Source organism: Lampetra planeri, chromosome 53, assembly GCF_965212315.1.
Source record: "Lampetra planeri chromosome 53, kcLamPlan1.2.h2, whole genome shotgun sequence".
Taxonomy (NCBI): Eukaryota; Metazoa; Chordata; class Hyperoartia; order Petromyzontiformes; family Petromyzontidae; genus Lampetra; species Lampetra planeri.
In genome coordinates this window covers 8,578,270-8,598,144 of record NC_136159.1, presented here as the reverse complement: position 1 = coordinate 8,598,144, position 19,875 = coordinate 8,578,270, and the positions used below count along the sequence as shown (strand labels likewise).

At 50.0% G+C, this 19,875-nt stretch overlaps 1 protein-coding gene across 3 annotated transcripts in view; it reads right to left on the bottom strand.

Moving 5' to 3' along the window:
- Window positions 1-19,471, bottom strand: part of LOC144734917 (glomulin-like) — a 37,343-nt gene extending 17,872 nt beyond the window's left edge. For 2 of the 3 annotated variants that reach the window (XM_078617367.1, XM_078617369.1), the window contains exons 1-6: window positions 19,366-19,471; window positions 18,743-18,887; window positions 11,423-11,548; window positions 5,070-5,189; window positions 1,256-1,364; window positions 152-413 (exon numbers count right to left, since the gene is read on the bottom strand). In XM_078617367.1, the coding sequence (XP_078473493.1) occupies window positions 152-413; window positions 1,256-1,364; window positions 5,070-5,189; window positions 11,423-11,548; window positions 18,743-18,814 (689 nt within the window). In that variant the 5' untranslated portion in view covers window positions 18,815-18,887; window positions 19,366-19,471. Of the gene's footprint in view, window positions 1-151; window positions 414-1,255; window positions 1,365-5,069; window positions 5,190-11,422; window positions 11,549-18,742; window positions 19,001-19,365 lie in introns of those variants that run through there. The other variant, XM_078617368.1, reaches the window with a different exon arrangement.
- Window positions 19,472-19,875: the final 404 nt, after the last annotated feature.

Genomic DNA, 19,875 nt, shown 5'->3' with positions numbered 1-19,875 from the left:
CCCATGCAGAACAGGGAGAGAAAACAGACAAAGGCTCCCGGGTCGGGTATCGAACCCAGGTGCCTTCCTGCCGTGAGGCGCGAGCTTCACCACTGTGCTACCGCCCGGGTGGAACGTCGCTCCCGCTCCGCACGTCGTCCCGCTCACTCACTAACGCAGCAGCTCCTGTCTCAGCTCCTCGCGCTCGGCGCTGGCGCCGGGAGGCGCGTCGCGGCCCGCGGGGGGGCCGACGGCCCGCATGACGTAAGGCCGCACGGCATCGGCGAGGGCCGCGTGGGCCCGCAGCAGGGAGTGCGCGTCGGCCCGCCGCTGCTGGGCCGTGTGAGGCAGCGGCAGGGCCTTGGTGGCGCTCACGGCCCCGGAGAGAAACAAGCCCAGCGAGTAGGCCCGGCCCGTCCGCAGCCGCGACAACACTGCCCGCGCGGAGGAGAGAGTCGCGCGTTATCAGCGGCGCCGGCAGAGTGAGTTTGCAGGCACCAGGTTGTCCCTGCAGGTTCTCTGATTGCGTTTTATTCTTGACAGCGGCCATTCGCATCTCACCTCTGTGCGGGATGCAGTCGTGCACAGGGAATCTAATCTGGCTCCCCCTTCTCACGGGTGGAGGAGAAACCGGGCTGTGGTGACTATGCCTGTAATCCAGCAGTGTGGAAGGCGGCGAGGGTCGGTGGATCGTCACTCAAATGTCGTGAAACTCCCTTTCCGTGTGCGTCGAGGAGGAGCCAGGAGAAGGCGTGACAAACAAATGTGGTCTCAATCTGTTGTCCGTATGGGATAAAGTGTTTCCCCCTCACATGCATGGGTTTACTCCGGGCGCTCCGGTTTCCTCCCACATGTAAACACTCATGAATTATCCGATATGACCTGAATAGATAAAGGACCGCAGAACTTGGGCAATTATTAGTGTGGGCTCATCACGTGGCAGCTGTCCTGCCGCTTGTTCTATGGTTCCTCATCGCTCTCTCTACGAGAGTGACCGAGTACTCTGCGGTGACGCCGGATTAAAGGTTTACATTATTATGATATTCCTTTGTTTCAAGTCACCCATGAGCCCCAGACGCCCAACTATACAAATGATGCTCAAGTTATCTTTATTAGACCCAACAATGGCTAACTCCCAAGGAGAAATCTCTGCTGTAGGAATCCTTGGTTGCCGAGTTCGTAGCACAGCGGGCTGCCCGCTACACTACCGCTCACCCCACACACTCACCGCTCCACACGTTACATATAAATATATAGACAATACGCACACACGCACCTGTGTTCACATGTGGCAGCAGCAGCAGGGTGGTGCGGGCGCTGGACTCCACCGGCGAGGCCTCCAGGGCCTCCAGCAAACCCAGCATCAACTCCCTCGGGCTGCACTCCTGAGCACCGACACAGGCCCCAAACACACGCGCCCATGCATCTGTACGTAGACCTGCAGTGGTGTGTAAAGCCGTGTGTGTAAACCCCGTGTTTGTCCGTAGCCCTGTAGTGAAAATCTTACCTATAAACGTAATTTTTTGTCTGTCCGTATGTCTGTCTGTGGACGCACACTTGTGAAGGATTTGTCTCGCAAACCGTGGGGTTTACGTTTAAAAAAAGTAGTCAAGTACCACGCCGTAAGCCCCGTGGTGAGCCAGCGCTATTCCGTTTTCCCATCATCAACTTTAAAGTAGTAAATTTACAAAAAAGCTTTTACTTATTTATTTACTTACGCCGCCCCTGGCAATGCACACGCGTCATCAGTGGAGGGGGGGATTCCTCATTCGCGTTCAAAATGCTAAAAAAACGCTGAGGTAAATTCTTCAAAGTGTCATGTCCTCTTCTCCCCCCACCCCAATGTCTTTCTACTTATAGTGCTTACATAGTATTATTGTAGTGCGGGGGGATGGTGGGGGGGGGGGGCGGGGGTAGCGGCCCAGCCCCCAGCCTGCCAAGGTGCCATCTCGGCCGGCTGGGCAATCTAGGCGAGGCCGGGGGCTCTGCACGGGACTAGGCCTCACTCACCACGCCACTCTGTCAGGTCAGTAGTTTGTGCTATAGAGTGGGTATATTCTCCTATAGAGTCAGCATGTACTACTGTAGTCATAGCAGGTATCACCACAGTCAGTATGCACTGCTGTAGTGATAGCAAGTACCACCACAGTCGGTATGCGCTGCTGTAGTGAAAGCAGGTACCACCACAGTCGGTATGTGCTGCTGTAGTGATAGCAGGTACCACCACAGTCAGTATGCACTGCTGTAGTCATACCAGGTACCACCACAGTCAGTATGCACTGCTGTAGTGAAAGCAGGTACCACCAAAGTCGGTATGCGCTGGTGTAGTCATACCAGGTACCACCACAGTCAGTATGCACTGCTGTAGTGATAGCAAGTACCACCACAGTATGCACTGCTGTAGTGAGAGCAGGTGCCACCGCAGTCGGTATGCGCTGCTGTAGTCATAGCAAGTACCACCACAGTCGGTATGCACTGCTGTAGTGATAGTAGATACTGCTATCGAGTTGGTAGATACTACTATAGAGTTAGTAGATACTAAAACAGTCAGTATATACCACGACAGTGAGTAAATACTACTATAGTCAGTAGATACTACTACGGTCAGTAGCTCCTGCTATAGAGGCAGTAGATACTACTATAGGGTTAGTACATACTATAGAGTCAGTAGTTACTACTATAGAGTCAGTAGATACTACTGTAGGGCCAGAAGATACTACTACGGTCAGTAGTTACAACAGTCAGTAAATACTACTATACAGTCAGTAGCTACTACTGGCTCAATAGATACTACTGTACAGTCAGTAGATACTACTACAGAGTCAATAGATACTACTTACTCTGTTGTATGTAGGGTGTGTAGGTATATATACCTACGCGGGGGTAAATATTTTTTCTGAGGGGGGGGGGTCGACAATTTTCGCAAACCTTTTAGGTCAACTATTTACCCCCGGTAAATAGACAAACGGCCCACCAAACTAAACTATTTTAATTTTACCAGGTAAGGCCCACCGAGCCATATAGCTCTTTTTCAGATGCGACCTGGTCACAAATGATAGCTCAACAAGGTGGCTTATCACGTGGTAATTTATAGCTGTAGCCAAATACTCTAAAAGCATGTTTCTAAATGTGGAGCATAAAACCGGATGACCCGGAGAAAAATCCACATGACCATGGGGAGAGAGACACCGCAAACTCCAAAAATACAGGCGTCAGGGTCGGGATCGAACTCATGAACTCCTGCATACCAGGCGATGGAGCTAATATCTTGCCACTGTGGTGCGTGAAGCCGCACGTGTAAACCCTGTGTCTCTACGTAGCCCTGTAGTGGTGAGTAATGTCTCACGTGTAAACCCTGTGTCTCTACGTAGCCCTGTAGTGGTGAGTAATGCCGTGCGTGTAAACCCTGTGTCTCTACGTAGCCCTGTAGTGGTGAGTAATGCCGTGCATGTAAACCCTGTGTCTCTACGTAGCCCTGTAGTGGTGAGTAATGCCGTGCGTGTAAACCCTGTGTCTCTACGTAGCCCTGTAGTGGTGAGTAATGCCGTGCGTGTAAACCCTGTGTCTCTACGTAGCCCTGTAGTGGTGAGTAATGCCGTGCGTGTAAACCCTGTGTCTCTACGCAGCCCTGTAGTGGTGAGTAATGCCGTGCGTGTAAACCCTGTGTCTCTACGTAGCCCTGTAGTGGTGAGTAATGCCGTGCATGTAAACCCTGTGTCTCTACGTAGCCCTGTAGTGGTGAGTAATGCCGTGCGTGTAAACCCTGTGTCTCTACGTAGCCCTGTAGTGGTGTTTAATGCCGTGCGTGTAAACCCTGTGTCTCTACGCAGCCCTGTAGTGGTGAGTAATGCCGTGCGTGTAAACCCTGTGTCTCTACGTAGCCCTGTAGTGGTGAGTAAAGCCGTGTCTCCCGTGTCTATACGTAGCCCTGTTGCTGTAGTCTTACGGCTTAGTGTGACTGTCCTGGATAAACAACTAAATTATTATAAAAATGATCGATTATCAATATTTAGCAGTTTGTGAAGCCGCGTGTGTTAAATCCCTGTAACGAGATCGGTCTAGAGGAAACTTTGGGACAGATGTCATCCGAGGTCCCCCTGCAGATATAGACAAAAATCTGGTGGACCCCTCAATGTGGCTCAAGATCGTTGCCACTGAGGCTTATCCAGTTTAATCACATGCATGGCACCTACATGACCAATGAGAGCAGAGCAAAATTCATGTAGGTATCCCCAGATTGTCCCAGATGCTCTCTGGTTACATCCAGACATAGCAACACTTCATCGGGATATCACGGACTTTTTTGTTACAGCATTTGTGGCACTTGTCTCACCCTTTCAGTTCACACTACTCTGTGGGGCATGAAACCAGATTATCTATCGAAACATCAACACGCTCGAGTTCAAACCTTTAACATTTAACCCAGGAAGGTCAAATTGCCCAATTGGAAAGATCATGAACCTCCTTCGTGGAAACAGTGGCGCAACACCCTTCTGGCCCAAACAGGCATTGAGCACTTGAGCCACAAGCTTAAAGGGAGGGGAATGGGAGTTCGAGACCAGATAGTCCCCTCCCCATACGGAGCTTAAAATGAGGTGCATGGGTGAAGAGGTCGGGTGGCGGGGATGGCCGTAAGGGGGGGGGGGGGGTGGCTGCACCACTTGGCCAGAAATGGGCAGGGGGGAGCATTTATCGGAGGGAGGTTGGTACTTAAGTTCATATCCAGCGTGTTGATTATTTTATTTGCAGGGCTTTTCTCACCTTTACAGGCTGCTCCCTCCCTCCGCCCCTTTTTCTCCTCACCAGTATGTTAGTTACCGCCCCCCCATGTAAATCTTCATGTCGCCGCATGTGGTTCCCACTTGGGTGGGGCAGTGAGCCCAATTTCCGCCCCTTCACAGGGCCCTGCCGCGCTGATAGCGGTTTGTTGCTCGCCGAGTTTCTGTTCGTTCCCCTCCGTTTTGCGATCGGCGTACCGGGCTCGCGTTGAGTTGCAATGAAAGAAAAATCCCCGTAACCCCCGAGCGACCCCGTGGCGGGCGAGTCAGCCTGTAGCCGTGGGATCCGGCTCTCGCGCGGCGGGGACTCACCTGAACCACGGCGCGCAGGCAAGCCTCGCACACCTCGTGCCTGTCGGACGCGGCCGCTTCACGTGACAGCTGCTCCACGAGGGGCGAGACGAGGCTCCATGCGGCGCTCCTCACCACACCCTGCCGTGGGGGCAGAGGCCGGCGTCGCGTGCGGGACGCGGGGAGGGGCGGCGGTCGGTTACGTGAGGTCGCGCAGAGACAAAGATCCCCCGGTGTAGCCTTGAACAGACCGTTTGGTAGCGAAAAGCATCTAAGCAGGCCGGTACCGCGCACGAGGAGGTAGATGGCCAACGCCACGCCCAACCGCCAGTGGTCACGTTCATAAAACACGGCCAGATACTTATTTAAGGCTGAGTCGACCTAGGGGAGGTCCAGGACCAAGTCAGACATTCGTCACCGATGTTGGTTGGTCGTGAGCGGGAATCGAACACGGGTCGCCGGGTTCGTACAAGGGAACAGTGACCAATGTATTCCTCGCCACGTGGACCAGACTAGCGCAATAGCCACTTGCTGCCGGGGTTCTGGTACGAATCTGAATGGTCGCTCTGGTTAAAAGGGGGTGAGATGTTAACTACCTCGCCTGGTATACAGGAAGTCGTGGGTTCGATCCCGACCCTGACGCCTGCTGCATATTTGGAGTTTGCGTGTCTCTCTCCCCGTGGTCGGGTGCATTTTTCTCCGGGTCCTCTGGTTTTTTCCTCCACATTTAGAATCAAAGTAAACCGTTTAGAGTATTTGGTTGCTTACAATTCCACATGATAAGCCTCTTTGTTGAGCTGAGCTAACATTTGTGGCCAGGTCACTTCTTATAAGGAGCAATATAGCTCAGTGGGCCTAACCTGGTGAAATAAATTTTGTTTTAAAGTAGTTTTAATAATGCAGGGTGCATTAACCTTTAAAATGCTACGCGCCGTCTGCATCAATGGACGTTAAAGATCCTGTGACGTCATTCGAAGCGAGCCATTGTGTGCCAAATGTAACAACTTTGAAAAAGAATGCTGCAGATGACTCAATTTGGGTTACACACAGCACAGCAATCGTAGCCTCCTGCTGGACAGGATCACGCCTGCTCAAGTGCCAGGTGCTGAGTCACCACGAGCCACACAGCCACAGCTGCTGCCAGGGGTGCCCCTTTAAAGCACGTTGAGATGAGATGCGATGGTGCAAGTCGCTCATAGCGTGTAAAGCTTTCTCTGAGACGCCACCGGGGTAGAGGAGGGCAATTATTTTCGAAGGAAACTCATTCTCATAATTAAGATCATCATTACATTGTGCCACGGTCTTTCAAAGCCTGGTTGGCTTTCCAATAGCCTTGCAGCCGTATGAATCCAACTGTTGAACTGGTGCAGCTTCTGCACTGCAGGTATTATAGGGATTAGGGTTAGGGGTTTGCGGCCAAGCCTAATCCAACTGGAGAAGCTTAACCGTGGAGTAACCAAACCAAGACGGCAAAACAAACCCTCGGCATTTCCCGTGCACTGCACTGCCCACTGAGTAGGGAATCGCAGATTTGAAGCTTTCGTGACTGCAAGGATTCATACTCTTAGTTTTTTCGGTAAAGTCACGTAGGTAAAAAATTAAATTAAAATTAATAAAAGTAATAAAAATAAAATAATTAAAATCACGACGTTTCGGAGGCAACACAAGTCTCCGTCATCAGGTGGGACCGTCACAGCTAGATTTGCTGTATCAAGTGAGGCAGGGATTCCAAGATGCAAGTTCTTAAATACAAGTTAAGGGGGAAGAGGGGGGGAGCTTATCAGAATGTGGTAGCCAATGAATGGAACGTATTGGGAGGGGGGGGCGGGGCTAAAAGAGCACGAGGTGTACGTGTACGTGTTTGTGCGCATGCGTTTTTATGTACTGTACTGAATCGAACGTGGATCTTATGCTTGTTTAGAATTCTGGTTAGGCCTCACCAACACTTATTTTACCTGGAATGGCACCTTCTACAAACAGAATGAGGGTACCCCTATGGGCTCCCCCTTGTCACCAGTGATAGCCAACATGTTCATGGAAAAGTTTGAAACAGACGCCATCCAGACATCCACCCTGCGTCCTTCCCTGTGGAAGAGGTATGTGGATGACACTTTCGTCATTTGGCCACATGGCCTCCCAGCATTGAATCACTTCTTGGACCACATCAATTCCAGACACCCATCCATCAGATTCACCATGGAAATGGAGAAAGATGGCAAACTACCATTCTTAGATATTCTGTTTGAGAGGAGACCTGACGGATCCTTGGGACATTCTATCTACAGAAAAGCCACCCACACAGATTCCTACTTGAAACCTGATTCCCACCACCACCCATCTCAAAAGAATTATCTCATCAAAACGCTATACCACAGAGCTCATGGCATTTCCGATCAACACCACCTGGCCAGTGAATTAAGACATGTACATCCGGCCCTCAGGATGAACGGATACTCTGACCGCACCATCCACCAAGCTGTTTCTCCCACCATACAGAAACAGCCACTTGAAACTCCGATCAAAACTATCACGTTGCCATACATAGCAGGCGTGACCAAAAAGATCTCCAAAATTCTAAACAAACATAAGATCCAAGTCCGATTCAGTACAGTACATAAAATCCGTGATCTAATTCCATCTGTGAAGGATGTCATCCCTGACTTGCAATACCCTGGAGTCTATAAACTGAGTTGCAGCTGTGGTGATTGTTACATTGGGGAAACGAAACGTCATGTCTCTGATCGTGTCCGCGAGCACAAGTCAGATCTGAAACACGGCAAAATTGAGTCTTCCGCCGTTGCCGATCATTGCTACAACGCGGTGGGCTCTCATGATATTGTTTTTTCCGAGACCAAGGTGCTCTGCAAACCCTCTGGCTACCATCAAAGGTTTGTACACGAAGCCATTCAGATAATCAAACACAGACATAATTTCAACCGTGATGATGGGTACAAACTTAGTAATCATTGGAAAGATGCTATTAACCATGCAAAAAAGATTGAACTACACATTTTTGGACCATCTTATTTGACAGGCACTATTTTACTTTATCGAGTGTTAACATCCCCAGCGTTTAACAGTACTCTCCTTTTTCGTATTTGATTGTCAGCCAACACTGGGTAAAACAACATGGGCATTTTCATTCTCTTCTATCATGTGCACCAACAGGTGCTTGTGCACAAACATGTCCACGTACACCTCGTGTTCTCTTTTAGCCCCGCCCCCCCTCCCAATACGTTCCATTCATTGGCAACCACATTCTGATAAGCTCCGCCCCCCCTCCTCCCCCTTAACTTGTATTTAAGAACTTGTATCTTGGAATCCCTGCCTCACTTGATACAGCAAATCTAGCTGTGACGGTCCCACCTGATGACGGAGACTTGTGTTGCCTCCAAAACGTCGTGATTTTAATTATTTTATTTTTATTACTTTTATTAATTTTAATTTAATTTTTTACCTACGTGACTTTACCGAAAAAACTAAGAGTAGGGAATCGCACTCGATCAACATTCGCATGTTCACAAACCAAACACGCGTGTTTTTCACGTGCGCCAGGGTACGGTGGTGTAGTGAAGATGGGTCCTGCCAAGTTTTCACAGTAGTAGGGGGCGATGTTCCTGCTGCCGCTGTGTGATCCCAATTGAGCAACTTGCAGTGTCATTTTATTATGAATAATATTGGTTGCGAAAGCATACGTGTTATACATTGTGTGTGTTGGTTTGGCTGTAGGAGGAAACTGGAGAACCCGGAAGAAACCCACGTCGAAAAGGGGGAGAGATCATACAAACTCCACTCACACTCACTCTGTAGAACAGGGAGAGATCATACAAACTCCACTCACTCTCACTCTGTAGAACAGGGAGAGAACATACAAACTCCACTCACACTCACTCAAGAGCCGACTGGCTCACAGGGCTATACCAAATAAATGAAACTGAAAACTGAAACTCTGCAGAACAGGGAGAGAACATACAAACTCCACTCACTCTCACTGTAGAACAGGGGGAGATCATACAAACTCCACTCACACTCACTCTGTAGAACAGGGGGAGATCATACAAACTCCACTCACTCTCACTCTGTAGAACAGGGGGAGATCATACAAACTCCACTCACTCTGTAGAACAGGGGGAGATCATACAAACTCCACTCACTCTGCAGAACAGGGGGAGATCATACAAACTCCACTCACTCTGTAGAACAGGGGGAGATCATACAAACTCCACTCACTCTCACTCTGCAAAACAGGGGGAGATCATACAAACTCCACTCACTCTCACTCTGTAGAACAGGGGGAGATCATACAAACTCCACTCGCTCTGTAGAACAGGGGGGGATCATACAAACTCCACTCATTCTCACTCTGCAGAACAGGGGGAGATCATACAAACTCCACTCACTCTCACTCTGCAGAACAGGGGGAGATCATACAAACTCCACTCGCTCTGTAGAACAGGAGGGGATCATACAAACTCCACTCACTCTCACTCTGTAGAACAGGGGGAGATCATACAAACTCCACTCACTCTCACTCTGCAGAACAGGGGGAGATCATACAAACTCCACTCACTCTCACTCTGTAGAACAGGGGGAGATCATACAAACTCCACTCACTCTCACTCTGCAGAACAGGGGGAGATCATACAAACTCCACTTACTGTAGAACAGGGGGAGATCATACAAACTCCACTCACTCTCACTCTGCAGAACAGGGGGAGATCATACAAACTCCACTCACTCTGTAGAACAGGGGGATATCATACAAACTCCACTCACTCTGCAGAACAGGGGGAGATCATACAAACTCCACTCACTCTGTAGAACAGGGGGAGATCATACAAACTCCACTCACTCTGTAGAACAGGGGGAGATCATACAAACTCCACTCACTCTCACTCTGCAGAACAGGGGGAGATCATACAAACTCCACTCACTCTCACTGTAGAACAGGGGGAGATCATACAAACTCCACTCACTCTTACTCTGTATAACAGGGGGAGATCATACAAACTCCACTCACTCTGTAGAACAGGGGGAGATCATACAAACTCCACTCACTCTCACTCTGCAGAACAGGGGACATAAAGCTGCATGCACTTACACTGAGTGAGAGTGCATCAGTCGGTCACATTTGCCGGCATGTATTTTGATGGTTAGCTCGGGAGAGAGGACCGCCATGCACTTCATCAGGAAATGCTGATGCTTGTTTGCATATTGCACAAAGGCTGCATGTGTGCTGTTTACACAATCTTGCCTCTGGTTATTTCGAGGATGTGCCTCATGTACTTTCACCAAGATGTCACTGCATCTTTCCGTCTGCCGCATATTTTGCAATGCAGCAAAAATTGGTGGAAAGTGCCGTCTGCTAGAATGAGGACATCACGGTGTCTCTGTAAATGTTAAGATAATGCTGCTGGTTTTTTATCTACAAGTGTTTATCTTCATTCTTTTTAATTTACAAAAAAACATCTTGATCGTTTTTGGTTCATAAATTAGAAGCGTAGATTAAAATAATTGTTTTAATTCATCGTGATCACAGCAAGTGTCAGAGCTGTTAAGCCGCTTATTGCTGTGCCAGGGAAATCCATCTGTCCATGCGTCCGTCTGTTTATCTCTCGGTCTATTTGTTGACCTTCCCCTGTACCTCCGACTTGCGCAGGTGGCCACGTACAGTGCAAAAGAAGGTCAACATACAACATATGTCCGTGTGTCTCAGACAGGCGGGGGTGGCTATGCTACACGTGGCTGCTGTAATCCAGCAGTAGAGACAGCGAGGGTCGGTGGATCATCGCACACGAATGATGTGAAATTCCCTTCTCACGTTCGTCGAAGAGGTGCCATATCCTGACTTGTCAGAAGGCAGTGTTGAACGGCTAGTGGACTAATCTGCATCTATTTCCAACTGCACGGGGATAGAGCGTTGACCCCTTGCGCAAGGCGTGGGGTTTTCTCCGGGTGCTCTGGTTTCCTCCCACGTGAATAATAAACACAATTCATCATTGATTGTCTGTAAAAACTTCTTTAAATAAAACCCAATGCAGCAGCAGGATCCTCCTGAAAAATCTGTGCTGTTCCCATCCAGCTTTAGTGTGCACTGATGTCTACTTTATTGAGGGCGATATTGGCACATAAAATGAATATTAATTGTCTGATTGATAATCAACAGAACATGGGGAAAACATATAAACTCCACTCACTCACTACAGAACAGGGGGAGAACATACAAACTCCATACAGAAAGGGACCCGAGTGTGAGGCGTGAGCATTACAACTTCACCACCCAGCTGCCCCATGATGTATCACGGTGTGGTATGATGTGCACGGTGTGCTGTGCCATGACATGCGCTGGTGTTATGCGGTGTGACGCCTCCCACCGTATAGCGCGGATCCCGCAAGGCATCCAGAACCAGCGCCACTTTCCCCTCCGTCAAGCAGTGCCCGGCGGCACCCACGAAGCCCTCACTGGCAGCAGGCGTCACCTCATCCTCCGGGATGCCATCCTGCAGTACAACCCGGCACACGGTCACTCACTCACAGGACCACTCACTCAGAGGGTCACCCACTCACGGGGTCACTCACAGGGTCACTCACTCACGCGGTCGCTCACTCACACGGTCACTCACTCACAGGACCACTCACTCAGAGGGTCACCCACTCACGGGGTCACTCACTCACACGGTCAGTCACTCACAACACTCTCACTCACAACACTCTCACTCACACCACTCTCACTCACAACACTCTCATTCACAACACTCTCACTCACAACACTCACTCACAACACTCACAACACTCTCACTCACAACACTCTCACTCACAACACTCTCCCTCACACCACTCTCACTCACACCACTCTCACTCACAACACTCTCACTCACACCACTCTCAACTCACAACACTCTCACACAACTCTCACTCAGAACACTCTCACTCACACCACTCTCACTCACAACACCCTCACTCACAACACCCTCACACCACTCTCACTCACAACACCCTCACAAGACTCTCACTCACAACACTCTCACTCACAACACTCTCACTCACACCACTCTCAACTCACAACACTCTCACACAACTCTCACTCACAACACTCTCACTCACACCACTCTCACTCACACCACTCTCACTCACAACACCCTCACACCACTCTCACTCACAACACCCTCACAACACTCTCACTCACGCCACTCTCACTCACAACACTCTCACTCACAACACTCTGACTCACACCACTCTCACTCACAACACTCTCACACCACTCTCACACCACTCTCACTCACAACACCCTCACTCATAACACCCTCACTCACAACACTCTCACTCACACCACTCTCACTAACACCACTCTCACCACTCTCACTCTCACCACTCTCACACACACCACTCTCACACACACCACTCTCACTCACGCCACTCTCACTCACAACACTCTCACTCTCACTCACAACACTCTCACTCACAACCCTCTCACTCACACCACTCTCACTCACACCACTCTCACTCACAACACTCTCACTCACAACACTCTCACTCACAACACTCTCACTCCCACCACTCTCACTCACACCACTCTCACTCACAACACTCTCACTCACACCATTCTCACTCACAACACTCTCACAACACTCCCACTCACAACACTCTCACTCACACCATCCTCACTCACACCACTCTCACTCACACCACTCTCACTCACACCACTCTCACTCACAACACTCTCACTCACACCACTCACAACACTCTTAATCACAAAACTCTCACTCACACCACTCTCACTCACACCACTCTCACTCACAACACTCTCACTCACACCACTCTCACTCACACCACTCTCACTCACACTACTCTCACTCACAACACTCTCACAACACTCCCACTCACACCACCCTCACTCACAACACTCTCACTCACAACACTCTCACTCACAACACTCTCACTCACACCACTCTCACTCACACCACTCTCACTCACAACACTCTCACTCACACCATCCTCACTCACACCACTCTCACAACACTCTCACTCACAACACTCTCACTCACACCACCCTCACACCACTCTCACTCACACCACCCTCACTCACAACACTCTCACTCACAACACTCTCACTCACAACACTCTCACTCACACCACTCTCACTCACAACACTCTCACTCTCACTCACAACACTCTCACTCACAACACTCTCACTCACACCACTCTCACAACACTCTCACTCACACCACCCTCACTCACAACACTCTCACTCACACCACTCTCACACCACTCTCACTCACACCACTCTCACTCACACCACTCTCACCACTATCACACCACTCTTACTCACAACACTCTCACTCACACCACTCTCACTCACAACACTCTCACTCACACCACTCTCACTCACACAACACTCTCACACCACCCTCACTCACAACACTCTCACTCACAACACTCTCACTCACACCACTCTCACTCACACCACTCTCACTCACAACACTCTCACTCACACCACTCTCACTCACAACACTCTCACTCACACCACTCTCACACCACTCTCACACCACCCTCACTCACAACACTCTGACTCACACCATTCTCACTCTCACTCACAACACTCTCACTCACAACACTCTCACTCACACCACCCTCACTCACAACACTCTCACTCACAACACTGTGTTGTGAGTGAGAGTGTTGTGAGTGAGAGTGGTGTGAGAGTGTTGTGAGTGAGAGTGTTGTGAGTGAGAGTGTTGTGAGTGAGAGTGTTGTGAGTGAGAGTGTTGTGAGTGTTGTGAGTGAGAGTGTTGTGAGTGAGTGGTGTAAGTGAGAGTGTTGTGAGTGAGGGTGTTGTGAGTGAGAGTGGTGTGAGTCAGAGTGTTGTGAGTGAGAGTGTTGTGAGTGTTGTGAGTGAGAGTGTTGTGAGTGAGAGTGTTGTGAGTGAGAGTGGTGTGAGTGAGAGTGGTGTGAGTGAGAGTGTTGTGAGTGAGAGTGTTGTGAGTGAGAGTGTTGTGAGTGAGAGTGTTGTGAGTAAGAGTGGTGTGAGTGAGAGTGGTGTGAGTGAGAGTGGTGTGAGTGAGAGTGTTGTGAGTGAGAGTGGTGTGAGTGAGAGTGTTGTGAGTGAGAGTGTTGTGAGTGAGAGTGTTGTGAGTGAGCGTGTTGTGTGAGTGAGAGTGTTGTGAGTGAGAGTGTTCTGAGTGTGAGTGTTGTGAGTGAGAGTGGTGTGAGTGAGAGTGTTGTGAGGGTGGTGTGAGTGAGCGTGGTGTGAGTGAGAGTGTTGTGAGTGAGAGTGTTGTGAGTGAGAGTGTTGTGAGTGAGAGTGTTGTGAGTGAGAGTGGTGTGAGTGAGAGTGGTGTGAGTGAGAGTGTTGTGAGTGACAGTGTTGTGAGAGTGTTGTGAGTGAGAGTATTTTGAGTGAGTGTTGTGAGAGTGTTGTGAGTGAGAGTGTTGTGAGTGAGAGTGAGAGTGTTGTGAGTGAGAGTGTTGTGAGAGTATTGTGAGTGAGAGTATTGTGAGTGAGAGTGTTGTGAGTGAGGGTGTTGTGAGTGTTGTGAGTGAGAGTGTTGTGAGTGAGGGTGTTGTGAGTGAGAGTGTTGTGAGTGAGAGTGGTGTGAGTAAGAGTGGTGTGAGTGGTGTGAGTGAGAGTTTTGTGAGTGAGAGTGTTGTGAGTGAGAGTGTTGTGAGTGAGAGTGTTGTGAGTGAGAGTGGTGTGAGTGAGAGTGGTGTGAGTGGTGTGAGTGAGAGTGGTGTGAGTGAGACTGTTGTGAGTGAGAGTGTTGTGAGTGAGAGTGTTGTGAGTGAGAGTGTTGTGAGTGAGAGTGGTGTGAGTGAGAGTGTTGTGAGTGAGAGTGGTGTGAGTGAGAGTGTTGTGAGTGAGAGTGTTGTGAGTGTGAGTGGTGTGAGTGAGAGTGTTGTGAGTGAGAGTGGTGTGAGTGAGAGTGTTGTGAGTGAGAGTGTTGTGAGTGAGAATGTTGTGAGTGAGAGTGTTGTGAGTGAGGGTGTTGTGAGTGAGAGTGTTCTGAGTGAGAGTGGTGTGAGTGGTGTGAGTGAGAGTGGTGTGAGTGAGAGTGGTGTGAGTGGTGTGAGTGAGAGTGTTGTGAGTGAGAGTGGTGTGAGTGAGAGTGTTGTGAGTGAGAGTGTTGTGAGTGAGAGTGGTGTGAGTGAGAGTGTTGTGAGTGAGAGTGTTATGAGTGTTGTGAGTGAGAGTGTTGTGAGTGAGAGTGTTGTGAGTGTTGTGAGTGTGAGTGAGAGTAGTGTGAGTGAGAGTGTTGTGAGTGTTGAGTGAGAGTGTTGTGAGTGAGAGTGTTGTGAGTGTTGTGAGTGAGAGTGTTGTGAGTGAGAGTGTTGTGAGTGAGAGTGTTGTGAGTGAGAGTGGTGTGAATGAGAGTGTTGTGAGTGTTGAGTGAGAGTGTTGTGAGTGTTGTGAGAGTGTTGTGAGTGAGAGTGGTGAGAGTGTTGTGAGTGTTGTGAGTGAGAGTGATGTGAGTGAGAGTGGTGTGAGTGAGAGTGGTGTGAGTGAGAGTGGTGTGAGTGAGTGTTGTGAGTGTTGTGAGTGAGAGTGTTGTGAGTGTTGTGAGTGAGAGTGTTGTGAGTGTTGTGAGTGAGAGTGTTGTGAGTGAGAGTGTTGTGAGTGAGAGTGGTGTGAGTGAGAGTGTTGTGAGTGAGAGTGTTGCGAGTGTTGTGAGTGAGAGTGTTGTGAGTGAGAGTGGTGTGAGAGTGTTGTGAGTGAGAGTGTTGTGAGTGAGAGTGTTGTGAGTGAGAGTGTTTTGAGTGTTGTGAGTGAGAGTGTTGTGAGTGAGAGTGTTGTGAGTGAGAGTGTTGTGAGTGAGAGTGTTGTGAGTGAGAGTGGTGTGAGTGAGAGTGGTGTGAGTGAGAGTGTTGTGAGTGAGAGTGTTGTGAGTGAGAGTGTTGTGAGTGAGAGTGTTGTGAGTGAGAGTTTTGTGAGTGAGAGTGTTGTGAGTGAGAGTGTTGTGAGTGAGAGTGTTGTGAGTGAGAGTGTTGTGAGTGTTGTGAGTGAGAGTGTTGTGAGTGAGAGTGTTGTGAGTGTTGTGAGTGAGAGTGTTGTGAGTGAGAGTGTTGTGAGTGAGAGTGTTGTGAGTGAGAGCGTTGTGAGTGTTGTGAGTGAGAGTGTTGTGAGTGAGAGTGTTGTGAGTGTTGAGTGAGAGTGTTGTGAGTGAGAGTGTTGTGAGTGAGAGTGTTGTGAGTGAGAGTGTTGTGAGTGTTGTGAGTGAGAGTGTTGTGAGTGAGAGTGTTGTGAGTGAGAGTGGTGTGAGTGAGAGTGGTGTGAGTGTTGTGAGTGAGAGTGTTGTGAGTGAGAGTGTTGTGAGTGAGAGTGTTGTGAGTAAGAGTGGTGTGAGTGAGAGTGGTGTGAGTGAGAGTGGTGTGAGTGAGAGTGTTGTGAGTGAGAGTGGTGTGAGTGAGAGTGTTGTGAGTGAGAGTGGTGTGAGTGAGAGTATTGTGAGTGAGAGTGTTGTGAGTGAGAGTGTTGTGAGTGAGCGTGTTGTGTGAGTGAGAGTGTTGTGAGTGAGAGTGTTCTGAGTGTGAGTGGTGTGAGTGAGAGTGTTGTGAGGGTGGTGTGAGTGAGCGTGGTGTGAGTGAGAGTGTTGTGAGTGAGAGTGTTGTGAGTGAGAGTGTTGTGAGTGAGAGTGTTGTGAGTGAGAGTGGTGTGAGTGAGAGTGGTGTGAGTGAGAGTGTTGTGAGTGACAGTGTTGTGAGAGTGTTGTGAGTGAGAGTATTTTGAGTGAGTGTTGTGAGAGTGTTGTGAGTGAGAGTGTTGTGAGTGAGAGTGAGAGTGTTGTGAGTGAGAGTGTTGTGAGAGTATTGTGAGTGAGAGTATTGTGAGTGAGAGTGTTGTGAGTGAGGGTGTTGTGAGTGTTGTGAGTGAGAGTGTTGTGAGTGAGGGTGTTGTGAGTGAGAGTGTTGTGAGTGAGAGTGGTGTGAGTAAGAGTGGTGTGAGTGGTGTGAGTGAGAGTTTTGTGAGTGAGAGTGTTGTGAGTGAGAGTGTTGTGAGTGAGAGTGTTGTGAGTGAGAGTGGTGTGAGTGAGAGTGGTGTGAGTGGTGTGAGTGAGAGTGGTGTGAGTGAGACTGTTGTGAGTGAGAGTGTTGTGAGTGAGAGTGTTGTGAGTGAGAGTGTTGTGAGTGAGAGTGGTGTGAGTGAGAGTGGTGTGAGTGAGAGTGTTGTGAGTGAGAGTGGTGTGAGTGAGAGTGTTGTGAGTGAGAGTGTTGTGAGTGAGAGTGGTGTGAGTGAGAGTGTTGTGAGTGAGAGTGGTGTGAGTGAGAGTGTTGTGAGTGAGAGTGTTGTGAGTGAGAATGTTGTGAGTGAGAGTGTTGTGAGTGAGAGTGTTGTGAGTGAGAGTGGTGTGAGTGGTGTGAGTGAGAGTGGTGTGAGTGAGAGTGGTGTGAGTGGTGTGAGTGAGAGTGTTGTGAGTGAGAGTGGTGTGAGTGAGAGTGTTGTGAGTGAGAGTGTTGTGAGTGAGAGTGGTGTGAGTGAGAGTGTTGTGAGTGAGAGTGTTATGAGTGTTGTGAGTGAGAGTGTTGTGAGTGAGAGTGTTGTGAGTGTTGTGAGTGTGAGTGAGAGTAGTGTGAGTGAGAGTGTTGTGAGTGTTGAGTGAGAGTGTTGTGAGTGAGAGTGTTGTGAGTGTTGTGAGTGAGAGTGTTGTGAGTGAGAGTGTTGTGAGTGAGAGTGTTGTGAGTGAGAGTGGTGTGAATGAGGGTGTTGTGAGTGTTGAGTGAGAGTGTTGTGAGTGTTGTGAGAGTGTTGTGAGTGAGAGTGGTGAGAGTGTTGTGAGTGTTGTGAGTGAGAGTGATGTGAGTGAGAGTGGTGTGAGTGAGAGTGGTGTGAGTGAGAGTGGTGTGAGTGAGTGTTGTGAGTGTTGTGAGTGAGAGTGTTGTGAGTGAGAGTGTTGTGAGTGTTGTGAGTGAGAGTGTTGTGAGTGAGAGTGTTGTGAGTGAGAGTGGTGTGAGTGAGAGTGTTGTGAGTGAGAGTGTTGCGAGTGTTGTGAGTGAGAGTGTTGTGAGTGAGAGTGGTGTGAGAGTGTTGTGAGTGAGAGTGTTGTGAGTGAGAGTGTTGTGAGTGAGAGTGTTGTGAGTGTTGTGAGTGAGAGTGTTGTGAGTGAGAGTGTTGTGAGTGAGAGTGTTGTGAGTGAGAGTGTTGTGAGTGAGAGTGTTGTGAGTGAGAGTGTTGTGAGTGAGAGTGGTGTGAGTGAGAGTGGTGTGAGTGAGAGTGGTGTGAGTGAGAGTGTTGTGAGTGAGAGTGTTGTGAGTGAGAGTGTTGTGAGTGAGAGTGTTGTGAGTGAGAGTTTTGTGAGTGAGAGTGTTGTGAGTGAGAGTGTTGTGAGTGAGAGTGTTGTGAGTGAGAGTGTTGTGAGTGTTGTGAGTGAGAGTGTTGTGAGTGAGAGTGTTGTGAGTGTTGTGAGTGAGAGTGTTGTGAGTGAGAGTGTTGTGAGTGAGAGTGTTGTGAGTGAGAGCGTTGTGAGTGTTGTGAGTGAGAGTGTTGTGAGTGAGAGTGTTGTGAGTGTTGAGTGAGAGTGTTGTGAGTGAGAGTGTTGTGAGTGAGAGTGTTGTGAGTGAGAGCGTCGTGAGTGTTGTGAGTGAGAGTGGTGTGAGAGTGTTGTGAGTGAGAGTGTTGTGAGTGAGAGTGTTGTGAGTGTTGTGAGTGAGAGTGTTGTGAGTGAGAGTGTTGCGAGTGTTGTGAGTGAGAGTGTTGTGCTCACGCTGAGAGACAGCGCGTGGCGGAGCTGCTCGTCCGCCGTGGTCGCCGCCTCCGAGGCGGCCTCGGCCTCCATCGCTGCCCCGACGCTCACGGCGGGCGCCTCCTCCTCCTCTGCTTCCCCTCGCTCCCCTCTTCTGACGGGCAGGCTGAGTGACGTGCGGGGAGGGTCGAGGCGGTGAACGACAGCGACACCAGCAGCACAGCGCACGGCTTTGCACGTCCACGACTCACGGCCGCGCTTGGCGCTACTGCAGCACCCCTCTCCCCTGACCTCTCCCCTCACCTCCCCTCTCACCACCGGTCTCCCCTCACCACCTGCCTCACCACCGCTCTCCCCTCACCAGCTGCCTCACCACCGCTCTTACCTCACCAGCTGCCTCACCACCGCTCTTACCTCACCATCGCTCTTGCCTCACCACCTGCCTCACCACCGCTCTCACCTTACCACCGCTCTCACCTCATCACCGCTCTTCCCTCACCACCGGTCTCCCCTCACCACCTGCCTCACCACCGCTCTCCCCTCACCACCTGCCTCACCACCGCTCTCCCCTCACCAGCTGCCTCACCACCGCTCTTACCTCACCACCGCTCTTACCTCACCACCTGCCTCACCACCGCTCTTACCTCACCACCGATCTCCCCTCACATCTCTGTGGGCACCGCTCGCGGGGTCAGGGGTCACCGCTGCCATCCGCACCACGTGCGTGCGCGCGCCCCGGTCACGTGACGGCGCGACCGTCATCGGCAAGGGAGCGAGGCGCGAGCGCCGCGTGGTGACGTCACCCTGGGCGCTCCCAGGGCGATGCAAATCCACGTGGAGTGGCGATCCCGTTAACTCCAAGTTGGCTTCGTAATCGTCGCTGTCGTATTCACAAGGCAATTTAAATATTGTGCGATAGGGAACATCAACTCCTATATTGATGAAGGGTCTATTAAGGCCACACTGTTGTTGACGAATGTGTTGCGTTTCCCCCCTCACTAGGTAGCGTGTGTACTCTGTGTGTAGTTATATTGTCGTGAGTACGGTCGTTTGTGCTCCGATTAAATTCATTTTATTAGTAAAGTGTTGAACTTCTTTCGCACTGTACGTAGCCAACAGTGCTAATCGGAGCTGCAGGGGAAGGACAACAAACT